The 20,767-nt window shown below is 39.9% G+C and overlaps 1 protein-coding gene across 1 annotated transcript in view; it reads right to left on the bottom strand.

Annotated features, from left to right (window-relative positions):
• The window catches only part of LOC122803891 (exocyst complex component 5-like), a 109,430-nt gene that overhangs the window by 81,550 nt on the left and 7,113 nt on the right, over window positions 1–20,767 (bottom strand). The window contains exon 2 of the mRNA XM_044073574.1: window positions 11,906–12,053. Coding sequence (XP_043929509.1) covers window positions 11,906–12,053 — 148 coding nt within the window. The remainder of the gene's footprint in view (window positions 1–11,905; window positions 12,054–20,767) is intronic.

Below are 20,767 nucleotides of genomic sequence, written 5' to 3'. Positions count from 1 at the left end.
GTGGGTCTACAAAAACAAGCAAAAAAAGTAGGCATATTATCTTCCTCCTGTCTCAGCCACTTTAGACAGGAGTGATTTATTGGGCTTGGCTCAGGGTTTGGGTCAGGCTCTTGACCCTTTCAGTTCAGCTGTTTCTGGTAAAAGAAAAAAATGGATTCTTCATTTCCTGAAGAGTTCATGAACCACAAAATGAATACTAAGGAACATATTCTATTTTGTCTCCTCAGGTTTTTGATTCAGATATTGAGGACAGCACATCTTCTGCCACTCCCTCTGAAGCATTCTCTTTTTATGAAATTATTTCCAGAATGACTCAGTTGTTTCAGTAGAAAAATAATGACATTCCACAGTTCCAAAAGAAGAATTATGATTTACTGCAACTGGATTTTCCAGGGCCTACTCCAATTCCTCAAGTCCTTTAGTATTGGAGGATGTTTTTGTCATAGCCTACGATTTGTCTGTCAACCAGCCAGCCTGCCCCCCGCCAAGAAAGCAGACTGTATATATTTCCTCGGTGTTGTAAACTGTTGTGTACTAATCCAAGATCAGACCCAGTAGCTACTATTCTAGTAAACTGCTGCTACTAAACATACAGTTAATACCAATCCCTCTCCTTCAGAAAAACTTGGGAAAGCTTTTGATAGATTTGGGAAAAAAAGTATAATCTGCAATCCTTTTTAGAATAGTCAATTGTCAAACTCGTATGCTAAGGTTTATGTTTGCCTTTTTTTGTGAGTGTTATGAATATTATGGCATCAGTTTCTTCTTCAGAGGAAGACATTTCTTTGTAAAATGTAATTGTTACAGTCTCAAATGGCAACCTACTGTTTAAAATGTGCTAATGAATTTGCCAATACCAATTCTAGTGTTTCTGTCACTAGAACTGCCATGAGGAGGTTTGCTGGTTGATTTCTCGAAACCTTCCATTTGAATTCTCCCTTAGACAGTGTGATAACAGAGATAAGCTTATTCAAGTTTAACAAGGAGTTTAATGCTACTCCTACAACCTTTTTCAAAAAGCAAAATAAACACATACAGCGAGCAGCTAGTAAGCATCTGTTTGCAAAGCAAAAGTAGGGAGGTTTCAAAAAGAAATAAAGGAGCCCCCCCCCCCGGAACAAAGAACAGTCTAGTAAGTCTGAATGACTACTTATAAGACTCCTATACCCATCCCATCCTGGCAAACCCTTAATTTTTCCAGAATGTCTGAACATCCATTTCTCGCTCTCTTTAGCAAGATACAGTGAGAGACATTGGTTTTAAAAGTAAGCCACAACATTACAGATGGCAACAGAATTCTCTCCCTCCTTGAGAGATTCCCCCTCATCTGCCAGACCAAGCTTCTTTTCTCTCCTGTCCATTAGCATCTGCTGTCTCTGGGTGATAGAACTGTCCCTTTTCCTCAGTTAAGAGAAGAGTTTTATTTAATGCATCTGGTGCCAAATAAAGAAAACTGATGGAGACCAGTACTAAAGCTTTACTTTCTAAACCTGTTTGTGACAGTGCCCGACTTAAAAATGTTATCCCTGCACAACTCGTCACCTCTCATTCCCCAAATGAGTTTTCTGGTGACATTAGACTTAAAAGATGCATATCATCACATTCTAATAGAGGCATATTTCAGATTTTTCTTCAGCTTTTCTATGTCTGGATCACAATATCAGTTACCTGTTTTACCCTCTGGCTTCATCCACTTTTCCTAGGGTTTTAATAAACTGCTTAGCTCATATAATAAACTACCGCAGATTGCAAGGTGTTCGCATTTTTCCTTATTTAGATAACTTGTTTATCTTGACAAAGTTTATATCAAGGTGTCATAAACCTCTAATTTGAGTGAGGGATCTCTTACACAGACTGGGGCGCCAGCAGAACATGCAAGTCTTGCTTGACTCCTCATCACAATTTTTTTCCTGGGGTTTCACCTAGATAGCTCAGTTCAAAGAAGGTTTCTTCACCAGGAAAAAAAAAACTAATTCTGTATCAAGACCTATTCCTGAATTTTTCCAACTAAGACTATCTATATATATAAATATATATATATATATATATATATATATATATATATACATATATACATATATACACGCACACACACATATATATACACACACACACACACACACACGTGTATATACATACATTTTTAACTATGTTCATTTACTCCAACTTTACACAAATTAAATCAATTCCTGTCATTTTTTAAACCTCACTTACTCCTAATTATTACTTTGTATGTATTGTTCATACAAATTCTATTGACTTCTAATTAATATGATCTTTCCCTCTTTTAGTGATCCTGCTTTCAGTTTTCCTTTACAATATTTAACAACTTAATTACAGTTGGTTATTATTTTTTGATTTCCATTTTTCTACTAAATTTTTTTTTTTTTTTTTGCAATAGCCTAAGCAATTCTGAGCTTATATCTTAGCTCAAAAATATAATTTCCTTGGTTATATCAATTGATTGTTGAACAAAAAAGTTGAAAGCTATGTTTGTAAAGTAAACGTCTTCACAGTCACTTCACCGACATGCACTTGTTCTTACTGGTAAATACATCCTTCAAAAAATCATGCTTATATCTTGTTTTTCTAACAAAATAAAACCAGTAGTTATTTTTCCATAAAATCATGTCTTCTTATCATTTAAGATGGGGAAAAAAAAACTAAAGTATTTTCCTTCTTTGCCACGCAACCTGGGTCTATCCTCACACTGTAAACAAACATCAGCTGTGTAATGGATTCTACCTCCCACAAGCACCTTAGCAAAGGAAAAGCAAACAAAAAAAAATCTTAAGGTACATGCCCCACTTATCCTGCCAATTGTGCTTTGTGTCTGACACTTCTAAGTTTTCTTTTTTTATAACTATGTTAAGGCAGGAAGTATCTGTAAAGCTGTTCTTTGCTTGACTCTTCCTTTCAAAACACTTGTATCTTAATAGGTATACTCACTTTAGAGCGAGTCTAACTTATTAAAGTGGTGGAATAACATACACTGCTTTACTGTCATACATTTATTAGCATTGTTTCTTTTCTCCAAGCTCTCATTTTCTAACAACTCTTGCATCTGTAATTACCTTTTCTGAGCTCACTGTTAAACGAAGGCCTTGACTAACTCCCAAGACAGTGGGAGTTATGCCCACTCTCTTGGATCATTTAGGTATTCTTTTCTACATTTACTTACATATTTTATTTCCCTGGTTATGTTGTAAACTGGACATTCTCTGCTGTCCTACCACACAGACAGACAGACAGACACAGACACACACCTGGACCTTCCATTTCACACTTGCCTATGTAATTTACATCTGTATTCAAACAGCTTATTAAAAGTTCTCTTGGATCCTTCCCATTCACCAGTCTATCACTTCCACCCTGACAAGTCAGCCATGGTCATTCCTCCCTGCTTAAAGTTATAGTTGCGTTATTTTTATAGCACTACTATGGAATTGTTGATGTGACCGTTTGCTTGAAAGAAAGTCAGCTAAGGGGCACTGAACTGTGTTTACTCACTTTTCATTTTGACATGTAGACTGGAAAACAAAACATATCAGTTCTACTTACTAGGATGTTTGCTTGAATTTTTTTTTACATGCTTGCAATGTTCATTTATGTCCTGTGGACTATGATGTTTGCAGAAGACATTGTGATCTGTAGTGAGAGTAGGGAACAGGTGGAGGAGACCCTGGAGATATGCTCTAGAGAGAAGAGGAATGAAGGTCATCAGGACTAAGACACAATATGTGTGTGAATGAGAGGGAGGATAGAGGAATGGTGAGGATGCAAGGAGTAGAGGTGGCGAAGGTGGAGGAGTTTAAATACTTGGGATCAATAGTTCAGAATAATGATGAGTGTGGAAGAGAGGTGAAGAAGAGAGTACAAGCAGGATGGAGTGGGTGGAGAAGTGTGTTAGGAGTGATTTGTGACAAACGAGTACCAGTAACAGTGAAAGGGAAGGTCTACAAGAGGTTAGTGAGACCAGCTATGTTATACGGGTTGGAGACAGTAGCATTGACAAAAAGGCAGAAGTTAGAGCTGGATGTGGCAAAGTTAAAGATGTTAAGATTTATACTGGGTGTGACAAGGGTGGACAGGATTAGGAATACGTATATTAGAGGGTCAGCCCTGGTTGGAATGTTTGGAGACAAAGCCAGAGAAGCAAGATTACGTTGGTTTGGACATCTGCTGAGGAGGGATGCTGTGTATATTGGGAAAAAGATGCTAAGGATGAAGCTACCAGGTGACAGGAAAAGAGGAAGTCCTATGATAAGGTTTATGGATGTGGTGAGAGAGGACATGCACGTGGTTGGTGTGACAGAGCAACAGATGATCCGCTGTGGCGACCCCTAACGGGAACAGCCGAAAAAAGATGATTATGCATTCTTTGCATGAAGTAAACTGTCTCAACTTTATTTTTTACTTAGCAGGAGGTTATTTTTGGAGAATTACAACAGTGATTTTTGCATTTAAACCCTTAATGGTTTAACTGTATTGCATTTGTTTACATAACTGCTGTGTGGCAGGCACGATTCTCAGGTTTGTCTTAACTCCATGTAGAGTTTCTAAAGTGAGACAAAAGTACTTTTCTTCCTGCTAATGTAAATCAACTCCCCTGTCCTTTATTCTTAAACGGTTTACTTTTCCTTCCTCAGGTCATTTCACTTTTTTGCCAAGCTACCTGGGTATGTCCTCACACTGTCAATAGATATCAGTTGTGCAATAGATTCTACACAAACACTTCCCACAGGCACCTTACAAAGGAAAAGGAAGAAGAAAAATAAATAAAGTACATTTCCCATTTTTCCTGCCAAATGTGCTTACGTCTTGAACTTTTACTGCCTCTTCTCCAAGTTCTCATTTCTGCACAGCTCATGCGTTTGCACTTACCCTGCTTGAGATCACTGTTAGACACAAGCTTTGCATGACTAACTCCTTAGACAGTGGGAGTTGTATCCACTGCCTTGTAGCAGTGAGGTATTATTTTCTCTGTTTATTCTCCTCCTGTATCCAGCAGTACCACCTGGTCTACACCTAAAAACATGAATTCTGGCCTGGACAAAGTACTATGACAGCACTTTGACCCCTAAGGACATCCTGCTAAACTCCGATGATGACCTCCTTACTGGTGCCCTAGTTATACATTTGACAAAGGCATATGAACTCAATGACCTCTATCTTCTCCAAAACAAACTGAAATTGGTATCAGTCCAGATGCTGCTCTCCAATTTAAAAACTTCCTCGCTGACAGAAAATTTTGAGTTAAAAATAGGTATAGATTCTCATTAGGAGGATCCTGTTACCAAAGGTGTGCCACAAGGATTTATTCCTGCCCCCTCCTCTTCTGCATATTCATTAATCAACTTCCTGGTGACCTCCCACATCTCTCACTTACACTATATGCTGATGACATGGTCATTTACTGATCAGGACATTAACACACAACATTCAATGCTAACTCCAGTAAGACTTACATGAGCTCCATCAAGGACTCATAAAACCATAAACTACATCTTAACCCCACCAAGACCAAAACTATGATTTTTGGAATTCCACAGAAAATTCACCAAGTGCCAAGCTTTTTAACTATCTTTGACCTACACACAACCATTCCATAAAGACAACCTCCGCCTTCAAATACATAGGACTATGGCTCGATCAGTCACTTGGTTTCCATTTCCACATAAACAAAGTGAGGGCTATAATAAATGCCTTCCTCATCTGATCGAAAAAGATCTTCTCTCTTCTATCCCAACTAGCCAGAGCAGCCACTGGTAAATGAGTTCTCCTTTCTCAACTTGAATATGGGCTCCCAATTTTTGCTTCTGTCTCCAAGAAAAACATTGTCACACTCCAAACCATCTCTAACAGCATATGATGATTCATTTCAAACTCGCCTATCTGTAAGCCTCACTATATCACACTAGAAAAAGCCAAATAGCTAACCATAAAACAAAGATCTAACCTACTTTTAGGATCCAAACTCTACAAAGTACTCCAGCTCCATACATTTACTCCCCCTGCAGCTAGATTTCACAAAAAAAAAATTCCTCATACAACTCGAGACACTACTCACAAGCCACACAAACTCTCAAACTATAGAATCAAACTCCACAGCACTACACATGATCTCTCAACTTGGGCACCTAATCTTTGGCAAGGTCTCCCCATCAACATTAAGGAAATCAACATGCATTTCAAATTCAGAATGTAACTCAATAAGCACTCCTTCACTCAAGCCAAGTGTTCCTGCTTCAACACAAGACATATCACGTAACCCATACACTTTCTAATAATCTTCTCCACTCTCAAGATTTTGTATTTCACCTGGGCTGAGCCTGAAATTGGTCAGTATTGATCACTGCACTATCCCAACAGATAAAATGTTATTAGGAAACTGAAACCATTACTGGGAATTGTGACCTGGCTTTCAAACTTCAGTGTGCATACACTAAACTGCTTTTACCATTAGAAAATACAATATAAAACTGAATATCCAGACTTGCTGTCCAAAAATGGTATCAGAAAATGCCAAAGTGTTTCAGAGTTACAGACCTGTATAAAAAGCCCCAAGATTTTTTTTTTTTATTTTTATGGTCAGTCCACAGAACTTTTTTTTTTTTTTTTTTTTGCTCTTCAAGCAATACCAAATGTAGCCCACAGGTCGGTAAGCTTTGGCAGCTACTGCCCTAAACTAACACTTCACTGCGTTAGGTAAATTAAATTTAACAGAAAAAAAATCCATGCAACACATTATCTAAGCTCAGCACCATACAAATGAAAAATTAAGTAAGCAAGGCACTCCCCAAAGTAGATTATAAGGAAAAAATGACAAACTGCATGACATAAGCAGCACTTCAGACAAATGTACAGAAGAGGAAATGCCGAGGGGAACTGTATTCCTGAGGTATGATGGCTGATGGAATTGGTTAGCAAGGAAAAAAAATAAAAGAAGAAAAATATTGACTTTAAACATGAATGCATCTCTCTTGGGTTTGAAAACTTAAGAAATACCCTCATTACAACCCCAAAATCATACGGCACCCTAGTTGAGATGATATATACATCTGCATGGATTCATGGCAAAAGAGGTATGAAGTGGGGTCACTCTTTGCTTATGACTGTAGACAAAAGGGAATAGTTTGACGGTCTGGAAAAGTTTTAGTGCCGAGCTGCCGGTCTTGAATCCTGTAGCTAATGGAAAAAAGGCCACATCCTACTTCATCACTAGGTTCCATGTGTAATTTTCAACAAAATATCTGTGCTTCCTGCCCCTTGTTAGCAGCTAGTCATGATTTTGGTCATTAATTATGACAACTGTATTCAACGTGACAAGTAGGTGTGGAATTAATGAAAGAGACAGAAAATATTCAGCTGTTAAACTTTCTAATTTAGGCAACAAGTACTCTGGGGCTTTACAGTGTCTGTTGGGAAATAAGTGTTTTGCAAAACATTTGAAATAATACCTCCTTCACCAACATAACGACACAGCATCGTCTTTTCCTAGGTCTATTTCCTCCTTCATGCTTACCAACCATCAAGCTCCTTTCCCCATAGATGTTGAGCCCATATCATCTAGCTGGAGGGCTTGTCATCTAGGCAGCCATAAAGGGAGTTAAGTCCATTCCTCTCTCCTCTCATTTGCTCCTCTGCCCAGTCAATCCTTAACCTAAAGGCCTAAGGATCTAACTTCACCTCCCACCCTAGATCTGAGCTTCAAACATTAAAGGGTAGAACCTAAGCGTCCTCGAGCCACAAAACTGCAAAACGCACACTAAGCATGCAAATGTACATTTCTGCTCTGAAGACAGTGGGGGTTTTCTATTAACCTAACTCCTTTCTGTAGCAACTCTGATGTCTGTTTAATTGTGACAACAATACAAAAGGGCCATAGACACAAGAATGTGGTTACTGTGCAATTCATGGTTGTATGGGTGGACACAAAGTTACATTTATGTGGTGCATACTGTGCTTATGACCTCTATTAGCAGCTAGTAATACATTAGAGTAGGTTTCCTACCCCACCAGTGTGGGGAAGCCTGCATTAGCCACTCATTCCTAAACTACGCGACAGCCTCCTCCACCATCCGATACACTAAATAAGCATGGGTCTAATAATAATGATGATGATAACGATTATAATAACACTAATAATGTGCGTCACAGGCAGGGCTTCACTCCTCTGCACCCTAGAACTGGCAAAGGCACAATATGTGAAAGGAACCTCCTTAGTAGCTAAAGCAAGTATGCAGTAGCGCAGTCAGTAGCCTCGATGCTTGAAGTACCACAATGACAAAATACTTAATTCTGAAAATGAAAATCATTGATACAATTGCCCTTCTTCTAGGTTTTTGCACTTAGACAGCTACCAGGTGGGACAGCTACCAGGTGGTGCAATGTAAAGTTTCACTACTACTTAAATGATATTTGGCTATACCAATCTTCTGCCCTGAGCAAACTAACGCATACTGCTATCACTACAGCAGTCCAGGTAACAGCTATGACATTAAGTATGTGGGGAGAGGACACAAGTAGAGGGATAACTCGTTTCACAGTCTTATACTTCAGCTAATGGAATTTGATGAATTTGACAGACAAGATGAGCAGTCAAACTTTGTTACATTCCAGTATCACTTGCCATAGGCAGACTATACCAGGCACTTTCAGTAATAGCAAAGAAAGCAGTCACAAGAAAATAGGAAATGTCCTCATGGATGGAATTTAGTTATTAAGAAGAGAGACATTAAATGGCACATTAGTAAGAAACATGGTAATTAAATTCAGCATCATTCTAGCATCATGCATCATTACATAACATTTGCTAATTTGTACTGCTCTTTTATGTATTTCACTAAATTTACCACTAAAATGACCCTCTCCTCTATGGACTGTCGTTTTCTCTCTTCTATTCTGTGGTAAGCTTATCTTCTCCTTTGTTGAAACACTTACTCTATGCTTCAGTTTATTGTTTTCATTGCTCAATTCCTTGTTCTTAGCAAAAGTTTGAAGTAAAGCCATAAAATGGCCTGAATTTATTTTTTCAGATGGAGTTGCACTGCATTATCTGTAAAACATTTAATGAACTGTAAAATATAACTTACTATGAAACACATTCCACACAGCTTCCCATAACTAGAACACTGGCTGTCACTTCTTCCTTCAGCCTTTTAAGTACATTCATTGCACATTAACTTCTTATGTAACTTTGTTAAACATTGTTTCTTATGTAAAAAATTAAATAGCACAGCTGTTACATTGCAGTCAGCAGCATACTGCAACTGAAGCATTGTCCTAGATTTAAAGTAGTACAAATGTGATCGCTGAAGGCAACTCTATGGACTCACTGGAAGTTTACTGTGCGACTTCACTACTGAGGTTATGAGATGAAGCACTTCTGCAACATTTAAAATATAACAGAAAGACAGAGGGTAGTCTGTTTTGTTGTTAAACTACTTAAAGTTTGTGCTGGACAGCTATGCAGCTGTTGACAAACAGGCTGTTAAACTGGAAAACCACAACACTCTTACTTGTGAGTTTTGTGTGTGTTACAGGAAACTGAATATATATATTGTGTTCAGAAGAGGGTAACAAAGCCTGCTGATGGACTACAGCTGAAAGGTTACAGGTCAATTAATCATACAAGCCCTCGCAAAGGTAAAAGATGTTATGCTACATCACCAAAAGACAATCATAAGGCATTCAAAAAGCAACAGGAAATACAATAAATAAAACCAAACTTTAATACTACAATAAAGAATTGAGCAATGATGCAACAAAACGGCAAACTTTGTCTCTAATCTCCTGAGCAGAACATACCACTGCATTGCTTTGTATAAAAATAACTGAATTGAATTTCCCTGCTGTCTTCCATACACTCAGCTTAAGGTAGCCTACTCTGTTCTGCATCAACCACTTCAAAGTCCTTCCTTAATCTCACTGATAAAGTAGTACAGCCTTACAAGAGAACTCTGCTCTAAAGACCAACCCCTTGCCTAACAGGACAAGGCCTCAATGCACATGGAATGTACTCATTCCATGTGGCCAAAGTCTAGAACTAGATGCAACCTGCACTTAGACAATCTTATTTCATAACAGTTTCAAGAAAACGCTCCACCCTCCTCCCGTTAACTCTAAAATCCAACTCCACTCTTCTTTTCTTGGTTAATCAGTTTTCCCCCTACCACAATTTATCCTTCTCTCAAACCAGAGTTTCTCCTCTCATCGGTAACTTTAGAATGTTGCTTTTCTTGTAATTATTACTAATGTAACCTTACCCTCCTCTTTTCTGTAACCCTGATCATACAAATTACTAAATATATTTTGGGAGCTTTTCTCCCTAGGCCTCTGCTAAATAGAGGTCTTGCATGACCTAGTCTGACAATCCAGGTAAATATCTACAAACAAATAAAATAAATGACCACAACTCAGCACATTAAGGAACCTCTCAAATACAGGAAATTCCAAATTATTACAGTCAGCTCTGAAGTCAATGTATCATGGGAAATGGATAAGACCCCCCAGTGCAGTGACCACTGCTTCCAGCATAATCTACCACCTCCCAGCACAGCCAAAAGACAGACGTTGTTAGTGTTTCCCCAACTACTTCCAGTACAAACCGTCATAAGATCCCACAACAATCAGTATCCAAATCTGAGCTTATCTATATATTAGTTCCATTTTCCAGTGAAAATTTGAGACAACAGTAACAGAACATATTTTGTTACAGTGCTAAAATCATGTTATGCTAGGTTTTCTTCCCTTTTTAAATGCTTACCTCCAAATGTGAATTGCTCAAGTTAAACAAAAACATAATATGCTCTGTATACCAGTAACCAATAAACTTCTCGCACTCATTTTAGCATATAAAAATAAACATAACCAGAAAAAAAATGAAATTTCCATTATTGAAGTCTCAATGATCAAATCTGGCAAAATCAACTGGAAGGACATTGGAAGATGCAAATTCAAGCAAATAACCACTGCACAAACTCTTGTCATCAAATGAGTAATTATTCTCAGGAATCCACATAGAGAACACTAAAAGAATTTAACAGAACTTCTGCAGGAAGAAGGCAATTAGAGGGGAGATACAACAGAAACTTTAAAGAAATGAGTCCAAGTGGGTAGCACCTTTCAAAAATGAAATGCATGAGAGCAGACCTAACACAATTTAAATTACAAGGCTAGTGGCTAAGCACAGAGCCGGATCCAGAAGTATGCTGGGGCAGGGGGCCCAATCTATTTCCCTGACTAGGGCCCCATTTGACCACGATCGGGTCTGGCTCAGGATATACAGTAGGTAGTATTTAGAAAAATGGTGTGGACGAGAGCAATAAGCTTAATGAAGGAGGACGGTCCAAACAATAATGGAATTCAAAAAGGTATGCTACACACACAAGGCAATTTCTTATGAAAGAAAGGACATGAGATGAAAGGACTAAGCTGACCTAATAAGATCAACAAATTATCCAGTATTAAGAGAAAATGGCAGATAATGCAATATTTAGTCCACGTCTGCAGTTAGTCTGTGGGGCACATTTGATAAGTGCAGTACAACATGATACAGTGACATCTGCAGCGGTGCCTTTTCAATTTCAGCTGTAGTACAAGCTGATATACAAACAGCATGTTCAGTATTCTCACCTTCCCACATTGTTCCAGTTGACAACTTAACTCGTGGTTGGTTCATCTGAAGTTTATTTTGCCAATTCCAGCAAGTGTGGTGTTCAGTCATTAGTTGCAAGTTTGAATAAGCCATCCTTGCAGCAGGTGTGCAGCACTTCAAAGCACCTAAAAGGAATGGTTATGAGCCCACTGCAGATAATGTGACAGTATTTTTTAACAACTATGTGGAGTGATGTAGCCAAGCAACTAAAAACACATGTAATTTCCAGCAAAATGTCTATCATACCTGATTACTCTTTTGTAAATCCTGAACTTTTTTGGCAAATTCCTTGGCTTCTCTCTGGCACTGTTGTTCTAGTTTTTCTACCCTCTTTTGTATTCTGTCATCCAACATCTTCAACTCATCAATGTGAAGAACAAATTCTTCCAAAAGTCTAACATGAAAAAAAAAAAGAGGGGAAAACCACATTAAAGTTAATAAAAAAAAATACTTAAGAAACAAGTGCATAATTTTGAACTATTAACCACCTTAGTACAGTGACCAAGCAGTAGCAACTTTCAGGCATGACTCAAAAGAATCAGTCCACATGAGCAAAAGAAAAATACTGACAATGGTTCTAAAGGATAACCACAAAAGGAAAAAATGCAGTAAAATGGTACAAACTATGACAGAGTAAAATACTAAATACAAGTATGGCACCCACCTGTTCACAAAAGCGGAGAACCATGTAAGACTACATAATGCACACAACTAAATCTGCACATGAGAGAGAGCAATGCTAGAACATCATACGATGTGGATTAAATATATTCACAGAATACAACATTAAAAGTTATGAGTATATAGAGGAAAAAAGTGTAACATACATATAGGCCACAATTGTAAGTGTTGATCAAGACCACAGCAATAACAAATAGATAGCAAGTAACAAACAGAGGCTTTCAGGTTTGGTTAAAAGGACAAGAGATCTGGCTTCCTTGATAAACAGAAGGCAGTGATAGCATAACTTAGGATCTATAGGACTAAATGCAGATTGACATACACAAATTCAAAACAGTGTGGTCAGAGGGTTCAGCATCTGTGAATTACAAAACTGGACAAACTGTTGAGAACAGTGGGATTTACTAGCTCTACATAAAAAAGTATTAAAGCTATAGTGACCTGAAACTGTGAGGCAAGCCCGACTAACACCTAACTTATCTCTCGCATGTTCATGCCATTCTATCTACACAGCAGATAACAAATTCAAAAAGAAAGCATTTCTGCAAAGAGACTGTGTTGCAGCTCAGCCTCTACTCCAAAGATCTCCTCATACTCTGCCTCAGAAGTGACATCATCTTGGGAGAAAACAGGACTACATTTACTTCCTTTTCACTAAGTTGACATAACCTGGTAAGAAGGTTATACAGACATCAAGGGTGTGTGAACAGAGCCACCACATCAAAGGGTATGGTTGGCAATGTAAGAATAAACAGTCTAGAAGGTGGAAGTAAACTTGTTTTCTGTATCCAAGGCTCTATCAATTTTGTCAAAAATAGCCAGTTATACTCAAAAGAAAGGAAGTAATGAGTGAGGTCAGCACAGAGGAAAACTGTTTGCATCAACTTGAGGAAGAGGTGAAAGGTATGAACTTGAAAATTGGTAAAAGATGTGTTCCATTTTAGTAGAGGATTAGGTGGAGAAACCATAGGTAAAGATGGCTAAACTTATTTCTGGCACAGCTGCTGAAGCACAAGGAATGAAAGAAAATTTTCAGATATAGAATCATCCTAGTTCAGTGCTAAATCATAACTATACTAGTAATATGGAAGTCAAAAGACAAAAATTTGTCTAAGCTAACTCCCAAATACAAGAAATCTGAAGCATTGAGGGAGGAGCTAAACTTAAACACAGAAACACCACAATGCTGCTCTGATTTTAAAAAGGACACAAAAACACAAATGTATTAGTTTTGCCAATGCACAGGTAGAGGGAGTTGCCAAGCAACTACTTATGAAAAGAAACAAGAGAGTTGTGGGACAGACAGGAAAAGTAATGAGGGGTTGTACTATAACAATGGTTGGTAAAGTCACTTGCAAAACTAAGGATCAAACCATGTGTAATACCAGGGGGAAAAAAAGGAAGGTACAATGGGCATATCAAAGAAAAGAAAGGTAAAATAACATCCTTCTTGGAGACCTGTCCCAGGAATAAATGGAAGGACAAAGAAAGTCAATTAATATTTCACATAATGCACTCTACATAAGGATTAAATGGAAGTTGAAGAAAAAGGTACCTGCAGCAAGGCAAGATTGCATATCACAAAATGTCAAGGAGCCTCAGAAAGTACAGTTGTGTACCTACCATAAATGAAGATGTTCGAGTGTATTCACTGTTGCAGTCATTACTCTTGGGTTATCCTGCTGGCAGGCTAACCGCAGTCGGCTTGAATTCCAAAGTCCTGGTCCGGCGTTGGCTGCTGTCGCCTCTTTACGGACGTCAGTGCGCCAGGGGTATAAAAGATGCAGCTGACGCCATTTTCTTCAGTTTTTCTTGCCCCAGATGTCAGGTGCCCCCAAAAGGGTAGGCTAACAAAATTATGCCAATAAACATGCATGCACTAAAGTAAACATTTCCTTCATCTACAAGCAAATACACCACATAGGTTGTATAGAACAGAGAAGTACAGATGAGACCCAGCAAAAAAAGGAGGGATGGTGGGAGGGTAACCTGGACTGCAACAGTGAATACACTTGAACATCTACATTTATGGTAGGTACACAACTGTACTATGTTCATCGTGTTTCACTGTTGCAGTCATTACTCTTGGGTTGAATCCCAAAGCTGAGTATGGGTGGCTGGGGCTAAATAGGATTAGGAGAGGCTATGAGGCCCTGCAGGACTGCAGTGGCAAAGCCTGCTCTGGATTTAGAGTAGAGAGGTAAATGGTAGTGCTTTGTAAAAGTGTGCACTGAACTCCAAGTTGCAGCCTCTAAGATTTCTTTGGTTGGTACTCCTCTGAGAAAGGCTGCTGAAGTGGCTGCTGCCCTGGTAGAATGTAGCCTAATGCCCTTAGGCACTGGTTTGCTATACTGAGAGTAGCAGAAACGAATGCAATGGCCTATCCATTTTGAAATAGTCTGTTTTGAGATGGCCTTTCCTTGTGATCCTGCAGCATATGCCACTTAAAGTTGCTCAGTGTTTCTGAAAGCTTTAGTTCTGTCCAAGTAGAAGCGTAGCTGTCTGTGTATGTCCAAAGAATGCAGAAGTCTCTCACCCTTGTTCTGTGGGTTTGGATAAAAGGTAAGTGAATGGTTTGGTTAAGGGCCACACTGGACATCACTTTAGGCATAAATGTCGGGTTTGTCCTCTGAGAAACCCTGTCTGGATGGAAAATGATAAAAGGTTCCACAGCCATGAGTGCCTGTAACTCCGAGATTCGTCTTGCAGAGGTTATTGCTAGGAGCAGAGCTGTTTTCCAGGATAAGAATTTTATATCAGCTGTTGAGGCTGGCTCAAAAGGAGGCAGTCCGAGTTTTTCCAAGATGTAATTGAGGTCCCATGCAGGTATTGATGCTCTCCTTGGAGGTCTTATGTTTTTGGCCCCTCTAAGGTACTGCCTTATTAAAGGATGAGAAAAGATAGGTGGTTCAGTATTGTAATGGGCTGAAATGGCAGAGGCATGGATCTTAATTGAGGAGAAGGATAGGCCTTTGTCCAGCATCTCAGTTAAGTATTGTAAAATCTGAGGAATATTTGGTACAAATGTGTCAATTCCTTGTGCCTGGTTCCAAGCACAGAATCTTTTCCATTTTTCTGCATAAGATTTTCTGGTACTGGGCCTCCTGGCCTCCAAAATAACATCCATCACAGCTATGGAGAGAGGAGTGTTCTGAATGGCTACATTATCCGCCATGCTGCCAGATTTAAGGTCCTGAGTTGGCTGTGCAGGATCTGATTGTTTTGTTGGGTCAGTAAGTGAGAAATTTGAGGCAATGTCCAGGCTGGACTCCGAGACAAGTTCTTTAGGATTGGGTACCAGTGCTGGCGTGGCCAATCTGGGGCAATCAGTATCATTTTTGGCTTCTCTTGTCTGACCTTTAGGAGTACCTTGGGGAGGAGAGGCAGTGGAGGAAAGGCATATACTGTTAGGTAAGGCATCCACTTTCCATGCTTGCTTGTGATAAGTCCTTGTGCAGAATCTCTGTAGTTGGCAGTTGTGAGGGGAGGCAAATAGATCTATGTCTGGGCATCCCCATTTCCTTATTATCATGCTGAAGACATGTGAATCCAGTTTCCACTCGTGGGGATCCATGAGGTTTCTGCTTAGCTCGTCTGCCAAAGTATTTATCCTTCCTATCAGGAATTGTGTTTGCAGGTGAACTTGACAAGTCAATGCTGTGTCCCACAAAGTCATGGCTTGTCTGCAGAGGGGGTAGGAATGAGTGCCTCCCTGCTTGTTTATGTACCACATGACTGTAGTATTGTCTGTCTTTATCAGTAGTTGTCCTGGATGAAGTAGATCCTTGAAAGCTGTCAGGGCATTCTGAACAGTAAGCATCTCTTTTTGATTGATATGAAGATGCATCTGGCCTGCGGGTCATGTGCCATGAATACATTTTACTGCCATGTGGGCTCCCCAGGCATAATCTGATGCATCCGTTGTTAGAGTCTGCCTGGCTGTGGGTAAAGTGAATGGCTGTCCCTTGTTGTGGTGACAAGCCTGTGCCCACCATCGAAACTCCTGTTGCAGGCAAGGAATGAGGGTAATTAATGTTTCCAGGCTGTGGCAATGTTGAGTCCAAACACTTTTTAGATACCATTGTAGATTCCTCATATGCAATCTGGCATATGGAATTAGCAGAATGCAGGATGCCCTGAAGCCCAAAACCTGCAGGATTTTTCTTTATTATTATTTGTCTGCCGTGAGATAAGCCATCTGAGCAGTTGTATTTAAGCTTGCACCCAGGAATATTATCTCTTGAGAGGGTACTAGTTTTGATTTCTTTTCATTTACTATGTACCCTAGGCAAATTAGTAATCTTTTTACAAACGCCAGATGCTTTAGTAGAATGTCCTTGTTCTCTGCTTGAATAAGGCAGTCGTCCAAGTAAGGATATATTTGAATTCCTCTTTGTCTGCAAAATGCAATTACTGGTGCCAGGCATTTTGTGAAGACCCTGGGAGCAGTAGATAAGTCAAAGGGCAGTGCAGAGAATTGGTAGTGCATTGAGCCAGCTATGAATCTGAGGTATCTTCTGCAAGATTGTCTGATTGGGACATGCAGGTATGCCTCTTTTAGGTCCAAAGTTACAAGCCAATCCTTCTTGCCCAACATGGGCAGAAGCTGTTGCAGAGTCAACATTTTGAATTTTGGAACGTCCAGAAATGTGTTTAGAATAGACAAGTCCAGTATTGGCCTCCAGGCTTGGTCCTTTCTGGGTACCAAGAAAAGTCTCGAGTAAAATCCTTGTCTCTGCTCTTGCTGTGGTACTCGCTGAATGGCCCTCATGTCCATGAGGGATGAAACTTGATTCTGTGCCTCTGCCCATTGATTGTGTGGCAGGTCTGGCATACCTTTTGCCCTTGGCAGGGTGTGAAAGTGGAACCTGTAGCCCTGAGACACTATGTTCAAGACCCATTTGTCCTGTGTGATCATGTGCCAATTTTGTGAAAAAAGTGCTAGTTTTCCCCCTAAGGGGGCTGCCAAAAGATAAGTGCTTGGTGCTGGCAGAGGAAAGTCATTGGGACTATTTCCTGTATGGCTGTGATTTGTCTTCTCCACTTTTGGAGGTAGAAGCACCCCATTGTTTAGGCCTGTATGAGCCTTGGGGCTGGGATCTGCTTCTGGGGCGTTTGTATCTGCCTCTTTGTGGCCTGTCTGACACTGGAAAGGACCAATTCTTTGTAGGCCAGTTCCTGCTAAATCTGGGTGGCTGCACCTGTAAGAAATCCTTAACTGTCTGCATAGATTTCGCTTTGTCTTCCATTTTCTTTAACACCAAAGTATCATGCTGTAATGGAGCATCTAATAATTTTGCTTTAACATGATCAGGCAGATTCTGTTCCTTTAACCAATCATGCCGCCTAATGACAGAACCCGTAACAACGGCCTCCAGAGAATCAAAACCGCATTGCAAAGTATGCTTTCCTACTTGTTCAGTTGCATGCAATAAATCATGCATTCCCTTGTTTTCTGCACATTCAGAATTTAACATTTTCTGTTTAAGCAGTGACAATACGTATTGCTGATATTTAAGCATATGAAATTGACAATTTAAAGCCCTCACAGCCAAGGTAGCAGAAGTGTAAACCTTTTTCCCCCATCTGTCCAGTGCCCTTGAATCCCTATCAGAGGGGATAGGGTTTTTTGCAGTGGAAGCCTTGACCCCTTTGGGACCCTGAGAAATAGTTTCTGGGTCAGCAGCAGGATTTTTATAAAGAAATTTATGTGAATCTGGAACCCTGTAGTATCTGTCTGGCTTAACAGGTGCAGGGGGTAAAGGGTCAGGAGACAGGCCGGACACTGAAAATACATCATCTACAATGTCTAAAACAGGAGGGATAGCAAGAAGCCTGTGCTGAGCTAGTAAAAGAAAGTCTATGAGCCTTTTCTTTGATTCTGAGTAATCTTGGCTCTCCCAGTGGAAGTGCTCCCTCATGGTATGCAGGGTTTCCCCAAAAGAATAATCCTCAGGAGGGGAGGCTGAAGGGATAGATTATTCAGCATTGGATTCCTCATAGGGAGGAAGAGAGTATTCCTGTTAGAGGAAATGGAAACCTGATCTGAAGATTCATATTCTGTCTCTTGCCTAGGCCTCTTACCAGGAGGGGGATGGGAACCCCTGATCAAAGTAATTAGGTCTTCGACCATTTTGAGCACCTGTTTCTTAGGCATGGAGGCCTGTCCATGGGCTTGCTGTACTTGTTTCTTTGTCTTTAGTGGTGCTTTAGTCTTCGAAGCTGTAGCCGGTTTTATATACAACTGTGTAGACCTAAAAACACCCTCAGAAGCCAATGCCTGCTCAGCGGCTCCGGACCCATCTGAGGGAATATTATCAAAGTGTCCAATACCTTGAGTTTCCAGAGGCCTAGTCTGCTCCACGTGGGAGTCGGAAGCGGCCTGCGGCTCTGAGGTAGCGAGGGTCAGGGGCTGCGAAAGCGCCTCACTGAGAACTGGCGACTGGCTTAGAAGAAGCCTCGTCGTCAGTTTTGGACCTTGGATGCCTGTCCTTTTCCTTGCATTTCTTGTGAATTGCAGTAGTCGGACGGCTATCCGACGACATCATGTAATTAAATCTTCGGCCAAAGTAATGAAATGCGAAATCGTACTGACTCTTAATAGTGCGTTGGTTAAATCTAGCACAAAACCTGCAATTAGCAACGTCGTGATCAGGGCCTAGGCAAAGAATACAATAAGAATGGAAGTCCTTATGAGGTATTTGCTTCCCACAAGAAATACAATTATTAACTTTTTCTGACATCGGTCTGGAGCAAGAAAAAAGTTTCCCCAATGGGGTACTTAGCTTTAAATGAAGACTTCAGATCTGAAATTCGAACACGAAAATCTCAGGAGTCGGACGAATGGCACTTGCGAACTGCTTCGGGCACCTCGCAGCAAGAAAGACTGAAGAAAATGGCGTCGGCTGCATCTTTTATACCCTTGGCACACTGATGTCAGGGAAGAGGCGACAGCAACCGAAGCCGGACCAGGACTTTGGAATTCATGCCGACTGCGGGTAGCCTGCCAGCAGGATAACCCAAGAGTAATGACTGCAACAGTGAAACACGATGAACATCTGCAAGACTTAATTTTGAGTGCTGGACCACCGCACTATGTGGGGGTGTCTACCAGTTGTACTTCATTCCCTACAGCGCACACAGCTTCATACTGTTGACAAACAACCCAACTCACATTTAGAAAATGAATACTCCTCTCCAGATGTTGACCCCTACAAACATATTAAGTGTATGCATCAGTTACAAATGTAGCCAACTACACCTATAAACATCGTTTTCAAATAAGCAAGTCTAAGGAAATAATGTATGCTTTTATGTTGCAGGTAGTTTAGATAATGTTTTGCTATACTCCTCTCTCAAATAGTGCTCGTTAATAAACAAAAGCTCTGTTTGATCTGATTCTTACTTAGAATTACATCCACACCCCAGTATTGCAAATGATGCCATATGAACTTAGAAAAACCTTCAAATGCCATTCTTATTACAGCAAATATAATTTTATTTGTAAAAGGTTGTACCCAATGCCCTCTTTCAATGTATGTAATTGCAAGGGCTGGCTGGGATGGGGGGTATCACCCCCACTCCAAAACAGAACGGATGAAAAACACACAATAAAAACAGGAAGAGCATGAACTACCCAAACCAACAGATGGTGGGAATTAACCAAGTATGTGTGTGTTCAGAAGTAAATAAAATCTTACAGCATCAAAGTAGATGGTGAATTTTGAGAGTCCTCAAGTCCTGACTGTATGTGACTCAACTCCTCTGACAGTAATACATCTTTGTGAAAACTCATGACACAAGCCCTCAACTTCCAGTTGAGAAAACACAGTTTAAAGCATTTAGGTCACATTTTCCAAAATAGGTAATTCGGTCAAACTTGATGGCAACATTAAATGGGCACTGCATATTTTAAACCAAATTCAGAAAATAGGAGTTTCCATGTACCATACTTGCATTATACTATTAAGTATACATGCTCACTTTTTGGAGTATTTTATATGTACACCTAGCCAAGGAATGAACAACTCTGCTATGCTAAACTGCCCCAAACAAGTAGACATTTAAAGATTTCTATTCCCTTAATTTGGCGATGGATGCCTTTTTGCTACTGCAGTTACTTTTCACAGCAAAACAAGGTGCAAATTTCTGGATTTCTGATTATTTTACTTCTGGGGTTACATAACAAAATATGCTATCTTTTAAAGAAAAATTGTAGGCTTAAAGGTCCTACTATACTATACTGCGCCTAAAACTTTACAAGTATGCTTACTTACAAAAAAAAAGGGGGGGGGACTACTCCCCCTCTCACATTATCTGCTTCACTCAATAGTCCTATTCATTCCTTGAGAGAGGACAGCTCTACAGCCCACTCATTATTCAAAGGCTGAAAGAAGCACCATGGAGAGTGGTGCCATCACTCATGAC

This window comes from Protopterus annectens, chromosome 6.part0 (assembly GCF_019279795.1).
Source record: "Protopterus annectens isolate FY-2018-M chromosome 6.part0, PAN1.0, whole genome shotgun sequence".
Classification (NCBI taxonomy): Eukaryota; Metazoa; Chordata; order Ceratodontiformes; family Protopteridae; genus Protopterus; species Protopterus annectens.
The sequence above is the reverse complement of the archived record's forward strand: the minus strand, read 5'-3'. Positions and strand labels throughout refer to the sequence as shown.